Source organism: Alligator sinensis, unplaced genomic scaffold (genome assembly GCF_000455745.1).
Source record: "Alligator sinensis unplaced genomic scaffold, ASM45574v1 scaffold1223_1, whole genome shotgun sequence".
In the NCBI taxonomy this organism is placed as follows: domain Eukaryota; kingdom Metazoa; phylum Chordata; order Crocodylia; family Alligatoridae; genus Alligator; species Alligator sinensis.
The window spans coordinates 2,097,829-2,111,194 of NW_005842062.1; the positions used below are offsets into that span (position 1 = coordinate 2,097,829).

Below are 13,366 nucleotides of genomic sequence, written 5' to 3' on the forward strand. Positions count from 1 at the left end.
TGGATTAAAATCTTTCTTGAATTGGTGCACTCAGGATATATGTGGAAATAATGCCTGTGTCCTGTGTGAGGGCTCCTGTGCTTTTGTGTTTATGCCATTTATCTAGCATTTAAGGAGGATAAATTTAGGGAAATAAAAAAATCAGTACATCATTTTGTTACATAATCTGGAACCAGAAACCTTCCCCATGAAAGTAGTAGCATAACAAGGTGTGGGTGCTTGGGGCATGAGTCCACAGCACAAGGACAGCAGCTGCTGGCTCAGCTACTACAGCCAGCTTGGACTTAATGTTTGTTGCCCTTGCTTCTGATGCTGCTAGCACCCCAAAGTACTGGTAGTTAAACCTCTGCTAAATTGTTTGGTCTTCATTATGAAAGATGTTGTTTTATGTTGAGGTTCCTTGAGCTTCCTTTTCACAAAAGTGAATGTTCTAAGATATTTCGGTATAATGAAGCCGAATGTGTTTGAACTATTATGTCCAAAAAAAATTCTGATTGAGAGAGACTTCTGTTTTAATTGCACCAAATGCAAGAATGCTAAATCAGGGCACAAAACAGGTATCTTATTTTTGTTTATACTTGTTGATGCTAGATTCAAATGGGTAGAAAACAAATTTTCCAATCTATGAATGCAGGAGATGATGTTACCAGATTTGCCCATTACTTTGGGGTGTGCTGATTTATTAGGGATAGTTTCTAGGGTCTTGGTGATTCTGTCAATGTGCTGCTTGTGTTACTATACGGAGCTGTATCTCTCCCTTCTGCAAGCCCTCACCCCCAATGGAGCTATCTTGCAGGACTCAATCTCAATGGGGCTGGGTTCCTCCAGTCCCCAGATCAGTCATACACACAAATTAACGTGACATGCCTGACCCGGCCGGGTTGATCAGCATGGACAGTCTGACTCCCCCCATATGCCAAAAATCAGTTCATAAGAGCAACAATAAAATGCAGTCAGACACAAGCACGCAGGTGAACAGAATCCCTCTGAATCCTGCTGGGTGTCCAGCTGACACCCTCATGGGCCAGCATTCAGTTCATAAGGGCACGTCTGAGTCAAACTGGGTCAATCAGCCTGTACAAGCTGATCCCCATATGTGTTTCAAACTCAGCACGTCCCAATCTTTGGCCTCTTGATGAGCAGACCCCACAATAATTTGGGCTTCACAGGGATCTTTAGCATAGGTAAAAGAAGCGTTGCTGCAGAGCACGGGAGGAAAGAGAAGCAGAGAAGGAAAAATATACACAACTACTACCAGTTTGACTATAAAAGTTATTTATTGCTAAGCATATGAAATATATAATAGTACTAGTAGTAATAGACATGCAAAAGAAAAACAAACACAAACAATTACAGTACTACCCTGGTTTCACTAAGTATTTGGGGAAACTTAGCTCAAGCTTAACTGATACAGTTCAGGTTCAGAAGTTTATGCCTAGAAAGAAGACAGAGAACGCTGGGATCTCACCTAGTCCACGGTACTCAGGCTGCAAAGCTGACAGGCACAGTCTGTAGCACAGTCCTTGAAGGGAGAGATGATCTGTTCTTCCAGCGTCCCAAGAACGACAGGGGATGGTGTCAGCACAGGGGTTTTCTTCTTCTCCTTCTTTCCTCCTGCTTCTACTTCTTTTCCTTCCTTTTCCTCTTCTTTCCTCTTCTAGCAGCACACACACTTACAGATTTTTATACCCTCAGTTCAGCTGCTCCGTAGCACCCTCAGTAGTGTAAATCATTGTCTTTTCTATTGACAAGGGGTTATCTGGTTTGGACCATCTCAGGAAACTGATTGATAATCAGGAAACACTTAAGATTAGGGAGTAACCCAAATACTTGGGAGCCAGCTTGAGATTCCTATGGGTGGCAGATATACTGATGGGATATCTCATGGTTTCTTCAGTAACAATAGATAGCTTGCAGCATCAGGATTTTGGATTTTTACTTGTTGTGCACAAGCCTCAGCTTAGCATGACTTTTCCAGATCTTACTATAGTCTTTTAACAGACTTAAAGCAATTATTGGGGTGCTCATAACCTTTTGTGGAGAGGACTCCCACCAGTCGTCTCGGGAAAAGTATGACAACACCTGGGATTAGGGCTCCAACGGGTTGGATGCTGTGATGAACCCTTAACCATTGTTCAAATGTTGCCCATACCCGCTCTGACTCGGTCTCTTGCCTCAGCATTCCCTAACCCGTCAACCGAGTTTTAGTCAATCAAATTTAAATAGGCCTCCCATAGTGGGATCAGGGAATGTACGGCCTAAACTTAGAGGTGTGTGTGTGTGTCTGTGGGGGGAAAAGTCCTTAGTAAATCCAGATTAGAACTGGTCTGATAAATGCTGAGCTGGGTGTGTGTGAGCATGGGTTGATTAGCATTTGGAGCACAGATTCCCCATCATGCAGTGCTCCCCTGCTTCTCTGGTCCCAGAATTCACTGCAGTCTCTGCTTCAGGCTTTCTGTTCTCCAGCTCTCATGTAAATGAATGGTCATCTGGTTCCATCTTGGATGCAAATGAGACCTAGGGCAGTTGGTTCACTCTTGTCACTCTTATCTTGAGGGTCTTAGGTGTGTCTCTCACTGCATCTTAATCAGTTTCGTTTAGGTAGAGGAGGGGAGGGAGGCGGGGTGAGTCAGACTGCATCCTGTGCCAGGGTTCCCAAGAACACGCAGCTGAGACGTAACAATGACCACAAGCCAGTGATTCGCAACTAGGATGACATGGCATCCTGGGGTGCCTTGAGATCCTTTCAAGGGTGATGCAAGGTGGTGCACAATGTTAGTTAGCATTGTTAGGTTTACAAATGTGATTCACGAGATAAACCAACAGATTTCAAATAGAAATCAATATTTGTGGTCCTTCTAAGTTCTTTGTAGCAGAAAAACTGCTGTATTATATTTCTGTTGGCCAAAAAAGAGTGAAAACTAAGAGCTGGCATTTCCTTAGGTGTGCCTCGAGCCTAAAAAGATTGAGAACCGCTGCTATAAGCCATATAGTCAGCCTAGTGTAAACGTTGTTGTAGGAATACTTTTAATATTCTTAATAGAAGAGCTTTGGCTGCTCTTTAAGAATAACCTTTCATACTTTATACTGTCTGAAAATCCTGATATATATATTTTTAAAATCTGTTTGCAGGATCTGGAGATCGTATATTCTTATTTACATGGAATGGAAGCGCTATCTAATCTGAGAGAGCACCAGTTCAGGTATGGATATTTAACACTAAAAATACAATGATATTTGTATATGGGAGGAGGGATATGGTAATAGATCATTAAAAAGTATGCATGCGAGTCTGTGTTAGCTTGTACTTTATGGCAATGACTGGCTTAATATTTTGCTACGTAAACAGAACAATCTTAAAATATTTTAAGATACCAGTTGTCTGTCTCATCATATATTTATTTTTTTAAAACCACAATAATGGAGATTTGTAAAAAACTGGCTCCAGAAATTTTTACCACGTCATTTAGAGTAGCTATTCAAACTTTGTCAAGTATTTCATTGAATAATTGTTACTAAATACTACTTGGAAAGTTTTAAACTTTTTTTAAAGTCAGAACTGGCTACAGTTTCATAGATTTCATAGATTTTCATAGACATCAGGGCTGGAAGGGACCTCGGAAGATCATCGAGTCCAGCCCCCTGCCCAAAGGGCAGGAAGTCAGCTGGGGTCATAGGATCCCAGCAAGATAAGCATCCAGTTTCATCTTGAAGGTGTTCAATGAAGGTGCTTGAACCACCTCCGGTGGCAGGCTGTCCAGACCTTGGGGGCTCGGACAGTAAAGAAGTTCTTCCTTATGTCCAGCCTGAAACGATCTTGAAGTAGTTTGTGACCATTCGACCTCGTCATCCCTTGGGGCGCTCTGGTGAACAAACGTTCCCCCAGATGCTGGGGGTCACCCCTGATAAACTTGTAGGTGGCCATCAGATCACCCCTGAGCCTGCGCTTTTTCAAGCTAAAGAGCCCCAGGGCTCTCAGCCTGTCATCGTAGGGTCTGCTTCCCTGACCTCTGATCATGCGCGTGGCTCTTCTCTGGACTCTCTCAAGCTTCTCCACATGCTTTTTGAATTGTGGAGCCCAAAACTGGACACACTACTCCAGCTGCGGCCTCACTAAGGCCGAGTACAGGGGGAGAACGATGTCCCGGGATTTGCTTGAGAAGCATCTATGGATGCAAGCCAGCGTTTTGGTCGCTTTACTAGCCGCCGCATCGCACTGCAGGCTCATGTTCATCTTGTGGTCAAAGTTGAAGTAATTTGGTTTATAAAATTGAATGTATAGTTTTCAATTGGTTATAATTAGTCAAACTTTAAACTGTCTGGGATAAAAGTTCCATGCTGCATGTTTGTCTAAGATTTGAAGTTTTTAAGAAAGTTTCAGCAAAAATGGCTGAAGTACTTTTGGAAAAGTGATTACAGAACAAATACATTTTCCTAATTATTACGTTCTTGTGGTTGTTGGTAGAAGTTCATATAATGTCATGCAGTGGCTTAAAATTTGGCGGGGGGGGGGGGGGGGTCATCCTGTGGTCAGGATGACCTCCCCCCTCCCCCCCCCCCTTGTAATCCAGCCTCTGTTGCAGGGCTGGGTCAGGCAGTGGAAGCCATGGGAGGGATGGGGAGCTGTAGGACCTTGGCTGCTGCTGCAGCCGCAGTGATGGGGGCAGCCACTGCTGGGTGGGAGCCCAAGGACCACATGTTAATCCCTTGTGGACTGCCAGTTGGACAGTCCTGTTCTATGCCATCACTATAATTTCACTAAATTATTTTTTTTCTGATTCTGTGATTGCTGGTACTGATTATCCTGTTAGATTTGGAGAGAAATAATGTATTGCATAATGAAATGGTACCTTGGCTTTATGAACTACTAGCAAACTCGGTATTCTTTTTATAAATGTTTTTGTATGGCAAAATGTTCATGTAGTGAGTTAGTTCTGCTTCTAGGAGGTTGGTTTGACATTTAATTTTCCTAAATTTGTATGTCAACTGGGGGTGGAGGGAGGGAGAGATGGAAACATGCTAGATTTTGACTAAGGGAAATAAAATGAATTACTGTTACCTTACATATAGAGAGGTTTTCTTTGCCCTTCAAAGTCGTCTTATACAATTTTGTCATAGCATGGTTTTGTTTTTTTTTTAATTGAAGAATGTGCAGAAAATATTTTGCAAGTTGCATGTTGCAAAGTTAAAGAGGAATTTTTGTAAAACATTAATTTTGTTAAGAATTGTGAGCTTTAATCACACTTGCTGTTAAAAATATAACCTACTCAGAAATCAAGCAGAGTAGTCTTAGTATACTACTAGGATTAAATTGACTTTAAACAGAGATCAGAAGTGTCAATATGGTTGTATGATAGAGAAAGAGATGGTTTTTTGGCTTGCTAACTGGAAGAGAGTCAAGAGATTCTTGCTAAGGAATGTGTGGAACTTGCCCGAACTACTAACATAATACATTCCTAGAAGAGAGCTTCTGTTTACAGTACCATACATGGGAAAGGCTGTATCTTTCACAAATATGAGAGTGGTGGTTTTACAGCCATTTCTAGAATACTAAAACTTTTAAGGGCAGCATTTTTAATTTGGAAACCACCAAGGAAGTTTTTAGAAGGAAGTTGTTCTTTTCCATACAACATTTTTTTTTTTTTTTCAGTGGTGAATCATTTTAGAGCTTATTGAGGCAGTTTTGGTTCAAGTTTATAACATGAATACACTGTGAGGTAACCAGATGTCATATTCAAAAAAGGTCAGAGCATTCTTGAAGGCTGTTCAGAAATGTGGTAAGTTGAGGAAACAATAAGATACTTACTATAAAAGTACTTTATTACAGAAATGTATTTGGGTAGTAAATGACATTATTGTAATTACTGAGAACAGCGTAGTTTCTAAACCCTGACTGCTTATTGTTGAGAATTCTTTTGTTCTAGCAGAGCAGAGATGGAAGTTATAAAAGAACAAGTTCTACTTTTAAAACCAAAAAACCTCATTTCCAGCATTTTCTTCTTCCTTTCCTTAGCTACTTTTAGCTTCTCTGCTCTTTTGATATATGACCAAAAAACTAGAGAACCAGTACCTGAACATGAAGATCACAGACTTTGGATCAGTTCTTGGCCTTAGTTTTAAAGCTGTAGGACTTTCTTATGGAAAGATGCATTGCTCTTGTGATGGACAATATTTCATCAGTAGACTATACTAACAGAGTTCTGAGTTTCAAGTATAGGGATAGAAGATTTTCAGTAATGAGAAATCTCAGACAAGAAGTGAGTTGTGAATATCTCTGCTATGTCAAAGAGGACTGGTTCAGTAGAGTACCTTAAATCTGGAGGAGGAAAACATAATCCCAGGGAACAAATGGTCACATTCACATCAGGAGTAAGGAAATACTTCAGATCTGGTGATACTCCTTAGGAAGAAGTTGCAAACTAGAAGCCATCATGGTTATTGACGTGAGGTTAGTGGGAGCAAGCTCTTTTTATGAGTTTGCCTTGTAAGAAAAACTGTTAGACATCAGGTAATTCTGGTAGGACTGAGTTTCCATCGAGGCCATGGAACTAGGAGTCAATAGAAATGGTAGTGAGAAAAAGCTTTCCCATGGAGACATGCAAATCGGAGCCAAATCAGTTCATCCATCTATTGACAGTATGGCTTTTGAGTGAGACTTCTTGTCCAGGTTGAATATGCTACTGTAAAACTACACCTTGATATCAAGTAACTGAGGGTTTGCACGTCATCTGCACACTGCAGGTTTTATTTTTTTCTGCTGCACTGAGCAGACCTCTAGGGACAAAGGATATGTCTGGAATTTAAATGTAATTCTTCATATTTTAATAAAATATTCATGAGTAAATCTCCTTTATACTTGTCCATCAGGTATCCCTTTTATTTGCAGTATGGTCTGCTAGTGCACAGTGTCTAGGTTGGAAATTATTTTTCTATAGAGTTATAATGCTGTACATTTTATGAAAATGAAGTAGTTGTAAGAATTACTGTTACTAAGATGAATGTCACCTTAGGAGGATAGGGTCATAAGAAAGTAAGACTGGAAGGCACTTCAGATGGTTATTTAGTTCAGCTTCTCTGCCCAAGTTAGGATCATCCCTGATTAAACCATCCAAGCCAAGTGTCTCTCCAACCTGCTCTTGAAAACTTTCGAAGATGGAGATTTTACAATTTCTCTAGGGAGCCTGTTCCAATGTTTGATCACTGTCCTAGTCAGGAAGCTCCTTCTAATCTCCAACCTAAATCTCCACTACTGCAGCTGCAGGCCATTGTTCCTAGTCCTGTCCTCTACAGCCACAGAGAAAAGCCCATGTTCATTTTCTCTGTAATTGCCCTTCAGGTATTTAAGGATTGTTATCAAATCCCCCTCAGTCTTCTTTTCTCCACACTAAATAACCCTAGTTCTTTCAGCCTTTCCTCCTTAGTCTTGCCTCCCAGGCCCATAATCATTTTTATTGCTCTGCAACAGACTCTGCAAACTCTCCACGTCTTCCTTCATGTATGGGGCCCAAAACTGGACAGAGTACTCCAGATGAGGCCTTGCCAGTGCTGAGTAGATCAGAAGAATCGCTTCCTTTTATACGCAAGTGACACTACTGCTAATACAACCCAGAATGCCGTTGGCCTTTTTTTTTTTTTTTTTTGCAACAAGAGCACACACTTGGCTTGTATTCAGCTTCTTCTACTGTAACCTCCAGGTCCCTTTCTGCAATATTGCAGCTTAGCCAGTCATTCCCCAGCCTGCTTTTGTGCATGCAGTTATTCTGTCCCAAGTGGAGGATGTTGCCATTGTCCTTGCTGAACCTCATTTGATGGATTGTGAACCATATCTCCAGCCTATTCAGGTCATTCTGGATCCTAAACTTGTTCTCTAAAGTATCTGTAACTCCACTCACCTTGGTGTTATCTGCAAATTTGCTAAGCATGCACTTGATTCTGCAGTAGAAATAATTTAATGTTGAACAATGCTGGACTCATGACAGCCCCTTGGGGAATCCTACTTGATATCTCCTCCCAACTAGATATTGAGTCATTACTAATTGAGCAAAATGGTCTAATCGGTTATGTCTACCTTATAGTACTTCCATCTATTTTCTTAGCTTTTTAATATCATGAGTGTCATGAGAGAGAGTGTGCAAAGCCTTGCTATAGGGGATATCCCATCCACTAATCTCCTCTTACCCACAGAGCCTGTCATCTTATCACTGAAGGAAATCAGGTTGATCAAGCATTGCTTGTTTTTGGTGAATCCATGCTGGCTGCTCCTGATCATTTTGTTCTCCTTCAGGTACTTCACAGTAGAATCCTAAAGGACTGCTCCATGACTTCCAGGTATGGAGGTCAGGCCAACTGGTCTGTAGTTCTATGGATCTTCCTTCTTCCCTCTTTTAAAGATGGGCAGTATATTTGCCCCTTTCCATTCATCCAGAACCTCACCTGACCTCCACATGTTCTCAAAGAGCATAGGTAATGTTTTCAAAATTACTTCAGCCAATTTCTTCATTACCCTGAAGTGCATCCCATCCGGTCTTGTCAACTTGAAAGCATCTAGTTTCTCTAAGTAATTCCTAATGTGTTCTGTCACTATTCTAAACTGTTTGTCTCCTTACCTGTCTTTACTGCCAGCTTCATTTGTTATCTGGTAGCTGCCCCTATTTTTAAAACTGAAGTAAAAAAGGCATTAAATACTTTAGCCTTCTCTATAGCCTCCATAGACTGCCATCTACATTCTGCAAGGGACCTGTGGCTTCTCTGGTTTTCCTCTGATTTTTGCCATACTTATAGAATCCATTTTTATTGTCTTCTATGGCCCTTGCCAGCTGGATCCTAAATTGTGCCTTGGCCCTCCTGATTTTCTCCCTGCATGCCTGTGCATTACTCTTATACTCTTCCATAGTACTATGACCAAATTTCCACTTTTATAGAATTCCTTTTTTGAGTTTCTGCTCATTGATGAGATCGTTGTATAACTAGCCTGGTGTATTCTTTATCGAGAATCAGCAAGTTCTCATATTGTTGTTCTCAAACTGTTCTGTCTCATGGAAAAGTGACCACATATTGGGTGCAAAAAGGACATTAAGGACATCAAAGGACATTACACTTATCTCTCTCAACTTTTTGCAAATTATTGGCCTGCTGGAGTTAGAAACCAGTTAGGAATCTTTGTGCCAAGGCTTCAACACTTCATTGACATACAGTTGATGGAATCATAGTTAAACCACACTAAAAAACCTGTTTTCACTTGAAAAAGAAAGTATTGGCAACAATGAGAGAGATCTGATGAGTGTCTTGTATATTGCTTGCTTATTCCTTATATTGAACTATTCTGAACTAGCTTACAAACTAATACATAGCTCTTCATAGATTCATGGATGCTAGGGTTAGAAGGGACCTCAACAGATCGAGTCCGACCCCCTGCCTAGGCAGGAAAAAGTGCTGTGGTCAGATGACCCCAGCCAGATGCCTATCCAGCCTTCTCTTAAAGACCCCCAAGGTAGGGGAGAGCACCCACTTCCCTTGGAAGCCCATTCCAACTTTTGGCCGCCCTTACTCTGAAGAAGTTTTTCCTGGTATCTAGCTTAAATCTGTTCTCTGTCAGTTTGTGACCGTTGTTCCTTGCTACTCCAACAGGCAACCTGGTGAAGAGAGCATCTCCGATCCCTTGCTGCATCCCCCTAACGAATCTGTTAGGCGGCCACAAGCTTATCTCTCATCCTTCTCTTGCAGATGGGTGAGAACGGTCACCTGGACCTGGAACGGTCCAGGTCCCTCAGTCTCTCCTCATAGGGCTTGTCCTGTAAGCCCCTAACCATACGAGTGGCCCTCCTCTGGACCTTCTCGAGTCTATCAACATCCTTCTTGAACTACTGATTTAAAAAAAAAACAGAGCAAAAACAAATTAAAACAAGAAACCCTCCCACAACTAAACTACAACCACAGAAACTAACCATTTAAAGGGAGGATTTGCGTCCTATCGTTTGTCTCATTAAGTAGACAGATTGTTTTATTTTTTCCTATTGAAGCTCTGATTTTGCAAGTTTACTTATGGGTAAAATAAACTTTAATTTACAGTTGTCTTATTAAGATTGGGAAATGTGCAAATGGTCACTAAATGTTTTACTGAACATATCTGAGACATTCACCATTTCAATGATCATAGAGAAATGCCTGATTTATTTTTCTCTTCTTTCAGACTGATGTGTGAAACCGTAAGATATGAAAGACACGAAGCAAATGAAGTTCTTTACTAGTAAGTATTTCATTTTTCTCCTTCTGTGTACAGTTCAGAGAGCTAAATCATTCCAGAAAGCAGTAAATGGGGGGGGGGGTATGGAATTACCATGGCTAAGTACAGATGGTCAAAAAGTCTGAGGCTGAATTGATTCAATCTTCACAGGTTAGTCTAAGCTGTGTAGGTTGAACCGATAAGCAAGTGAACAGATATTTGCTTTTGGTTCTGGAAATTTAGCCACATGCCTGTGGTGTCTCAGCCGAGAAGCCTGGGGGCTCTAGAGAACACCTCCTTGCTTAGCTGGAACAGGCAGCTTTGGCCAAGGCTAGCCTGCCTACCCTGTGATGGGGGGATTGTGGGGGAGGTTCAAAGCATCCTGGGATACCAGGGGAACGAGTTAAATTGAATCTGGAGAGGATCTGGGACAGAAGTTCAATAAACCAATTTAATCTAAATTAGTGAAGTCTTATACTACATCCATGCAAACTTATCTTAAAATGGTTTCAGCAAATTCGAAAGCAGTTTATGTGCATTGAACTACTGTTGTGTTACAGAGTTGAACTGTTTTCTGATCACTTATACTGGTTTATATGCAATTTCTGCCCCTAGCCCATGTTTTATAGACACAAGTGAGACACCTCTATTTCTTTATCAAGCAGTGCATCAGGCTGTGGCCTTGAAATCAAGGCCTTGGCCTGTCTGATGCAGCAGCTCACCCTGGTATGCCACCTCCCCAGTGGCACACTGGGCAGACACAGGTGGCCAGAATCCTCCAAATCCTCCACCTGGACCTAGGCACATACCCACTCCCTGCCACCAAAGTGGCTAGCAAAGGTCAGCTGACCTCGAACTCTTCCTATATAAACCTTTGACTTGGAAGGGGAAGTGTCCGGGCAACGAGGGTCAACCTTGTACCTAGGCTGCTGCACCCTTTGCTCATGCTGCTACTGACTGACAGATTCCTTGGATACCTGACCTTGTTCTCTGCTTGGCCCTCTGGATACCTGACTTGGCTCTGGCTTTGGGTCCTGGATACCTTATCCAGCTAGCTTCTTGACCTCGTGCTCTGTACAACCCTTTGGATCCCTGACTTGGTTCATCAGACATATGTCCTGAATTCTGATTTCCTGGCTTCTCCTGACCCCAAGAAAGACTGGCTGCCCTGACAAGTTGTCCGGACCACCACACGCAGCAAAGAGGGCTTGACATGGAGGCAAACTCTATACTGGGGCTCTTGGATCAGCCTCTGCCAGACCTGATCTTTTCTTATCAAGTGCTAGAAGATCAGATTCAGCAGTTGTTGGCGCAGAATCGGTTTCTCTGCTCCCAGGTTTACCAGCTGTAAAGCAAGGCCTCCACAGGTTACCCTCCTGGCCTAGAACCCCGTTTACCCATCTCCAGAGAGGTACGATGGTGACCGGCTCTGTTTTTGTGGGTTTCTCCGTGCTGCATACTATTCGTAGCCCAACCCAAGATCTATTTTTGAGATTCAGCAAGGTTAAGCCTAGTGGTTAGTCTTCTAATAGGAGATGCTTTGAAATGGGTCACACCTTTGGTGTAGCACAAGAGTCTGGTCTCCAAGATTGGGAAGCATTCCTCAAAGAATTCATGGTCATGTTTGGAGAGCTTCAAGTTAGGATGGCAGAGACTGGACTGCACTCTGTGTCGGGGGAAGATTCTGTTACAGCTTATGCCTCGTTCTTCCATTGTTGCACAGCAGACAATGAAATAAAGCAGTCCAACTCCACTATTTCTAATGGGGTCTGTGGAAGGAGATAAAGGGTGAACTGGCTTGGGTGGAAACAGCTTCAGAATTTGATGCGTTCTTGGACCTGGCTGTCCAGATTGACTTCCAACTCTGGGAACGCAGAGAGAAAAAGAAAGAAACAATAAAGAGCAAAGATGGTTCACTCCTGGCTTCAGGGCCTGTGGAATGGGAGACCAACAGCAAGGCTCAGAACAGGCTCAATACCCTTGCCCTTTCTTTTCAAGAAAACTTACCCCAGTGGAACAGAAACATGAGATCCTGTATTGTCAACTCCTGGCCATTTGTGTGGCTTTTAGGGAATGGCACTGCCTTGAAGGAGCACAACACAAGATGCAGGTCCTCACAGACTACAAGCATTTAGAATATTTCCATAAGGTAAAAGATCTTAGTTGGAGACTGCTGCACTGGGCACTTTATCTGCCACTTAGATTTGCAAATCATGTACCAGCCTGGGTCCAGAAATGGAAAGGTTCTCTCAGAAGACAGAGTATTCTGTCTTCATTATCCCAGAAGACAGAATATGTCGCTGACCCTATGCAGGTGCCAACAGAATGCAGCCCTATTTCTGAAACGACAAAATGTCATCAGTGCCACACAACCCATAGGCTTGCTGACCCTGGTTCAAGCCACCACTTAAGAATTTCCCCCTGAGGAGCAGGCTACTCTTCCCCAACAGATCTCCTGGATTCTGACTTCCTGGCTTCTACTGACCTTGAGTTTCCCCCAGACCTGGCCACCCATGGCTTGGCATGACACACTGTCAAAATATTACAGACTTAATTTGGTGTCTATGATAGAACAGATGGTTGTTATTTTTTGTGGATGTGCTATGAACTATGTATGTAAGCAGTGAAAGAAGAGAGTTAGTGGATGTGCAATGTCATCTCCTCAGATTAAGCTGTCATCTGGTTGTATGTCCATTGAGTTAAAACAGTGGTGACTAACTTTTGCTACTAAAGGTGTCAGATCAACAAATCTAGCATGGCTGATAATTAGCTAGGGATATGAACTAATGTCACTTCAGATTTAGCATAATGCTCTTAAGAACTATTCTTTTGTGTTCTAATTACAAATAAAATTGCTAACTTCCAGTTTTTATTTAAAGTAGAGATCATAAAATATTATGTAAGGAATAATGCAGCCTTACAAATACAACTATGACACTTTGCCATTTTTTGGATGGATAATTAAAATATAATTGCATTTTTTTTTTTAATGTCATTGCTCATCTACCTTTTGTCAAGATCATATTTGTGCTCAGGTTTCTTGACAGTTCTGCAAGGCTTGGGTTAATGTCTAGTTTAACCAGTTTAGTGGTATATCTGGAAGATCCACTGTAAACAGTTTGTAGATATTGATCTACTCTGTTA

At 41.9% G+C, this 13,366-nt stretch overlaps 1 protein-coding gene across 13 annotated transcripts in view; it reads left to right on the forward strand.

Moving 5' to 3' along the window:
- The window catches only part of RAPGEF2 (Rap guanine nucleotide exchange factor 2), a 242,453-nt gene that overhangs the window by 11,290 nt on the left and 217,797 nt on the right, over nt 1-13,366 (forward strand). For 12 of the 13 annotated variants that reach the window (XM_025203576.1, XM_025203571.1, XM_025203583.1 and 9 more), the window contains exons 2-3: nt 3,133-3,203; nt 10,190-10,246. In XM_025203576.1, coding sequence (XP_025059361.1) covers nt 3,133-3,203; nt 10,190-10,246 — 128 coding nt within the window. Of the gene's footprint in view, nt 1-3,132; nt 3,204-5,650; nt 5,778-10,189; nt 10,247-13,366 lie in introns of those variants that run through there. The other variant, XM_025203582.1, reaches the window with a different exon arrangement.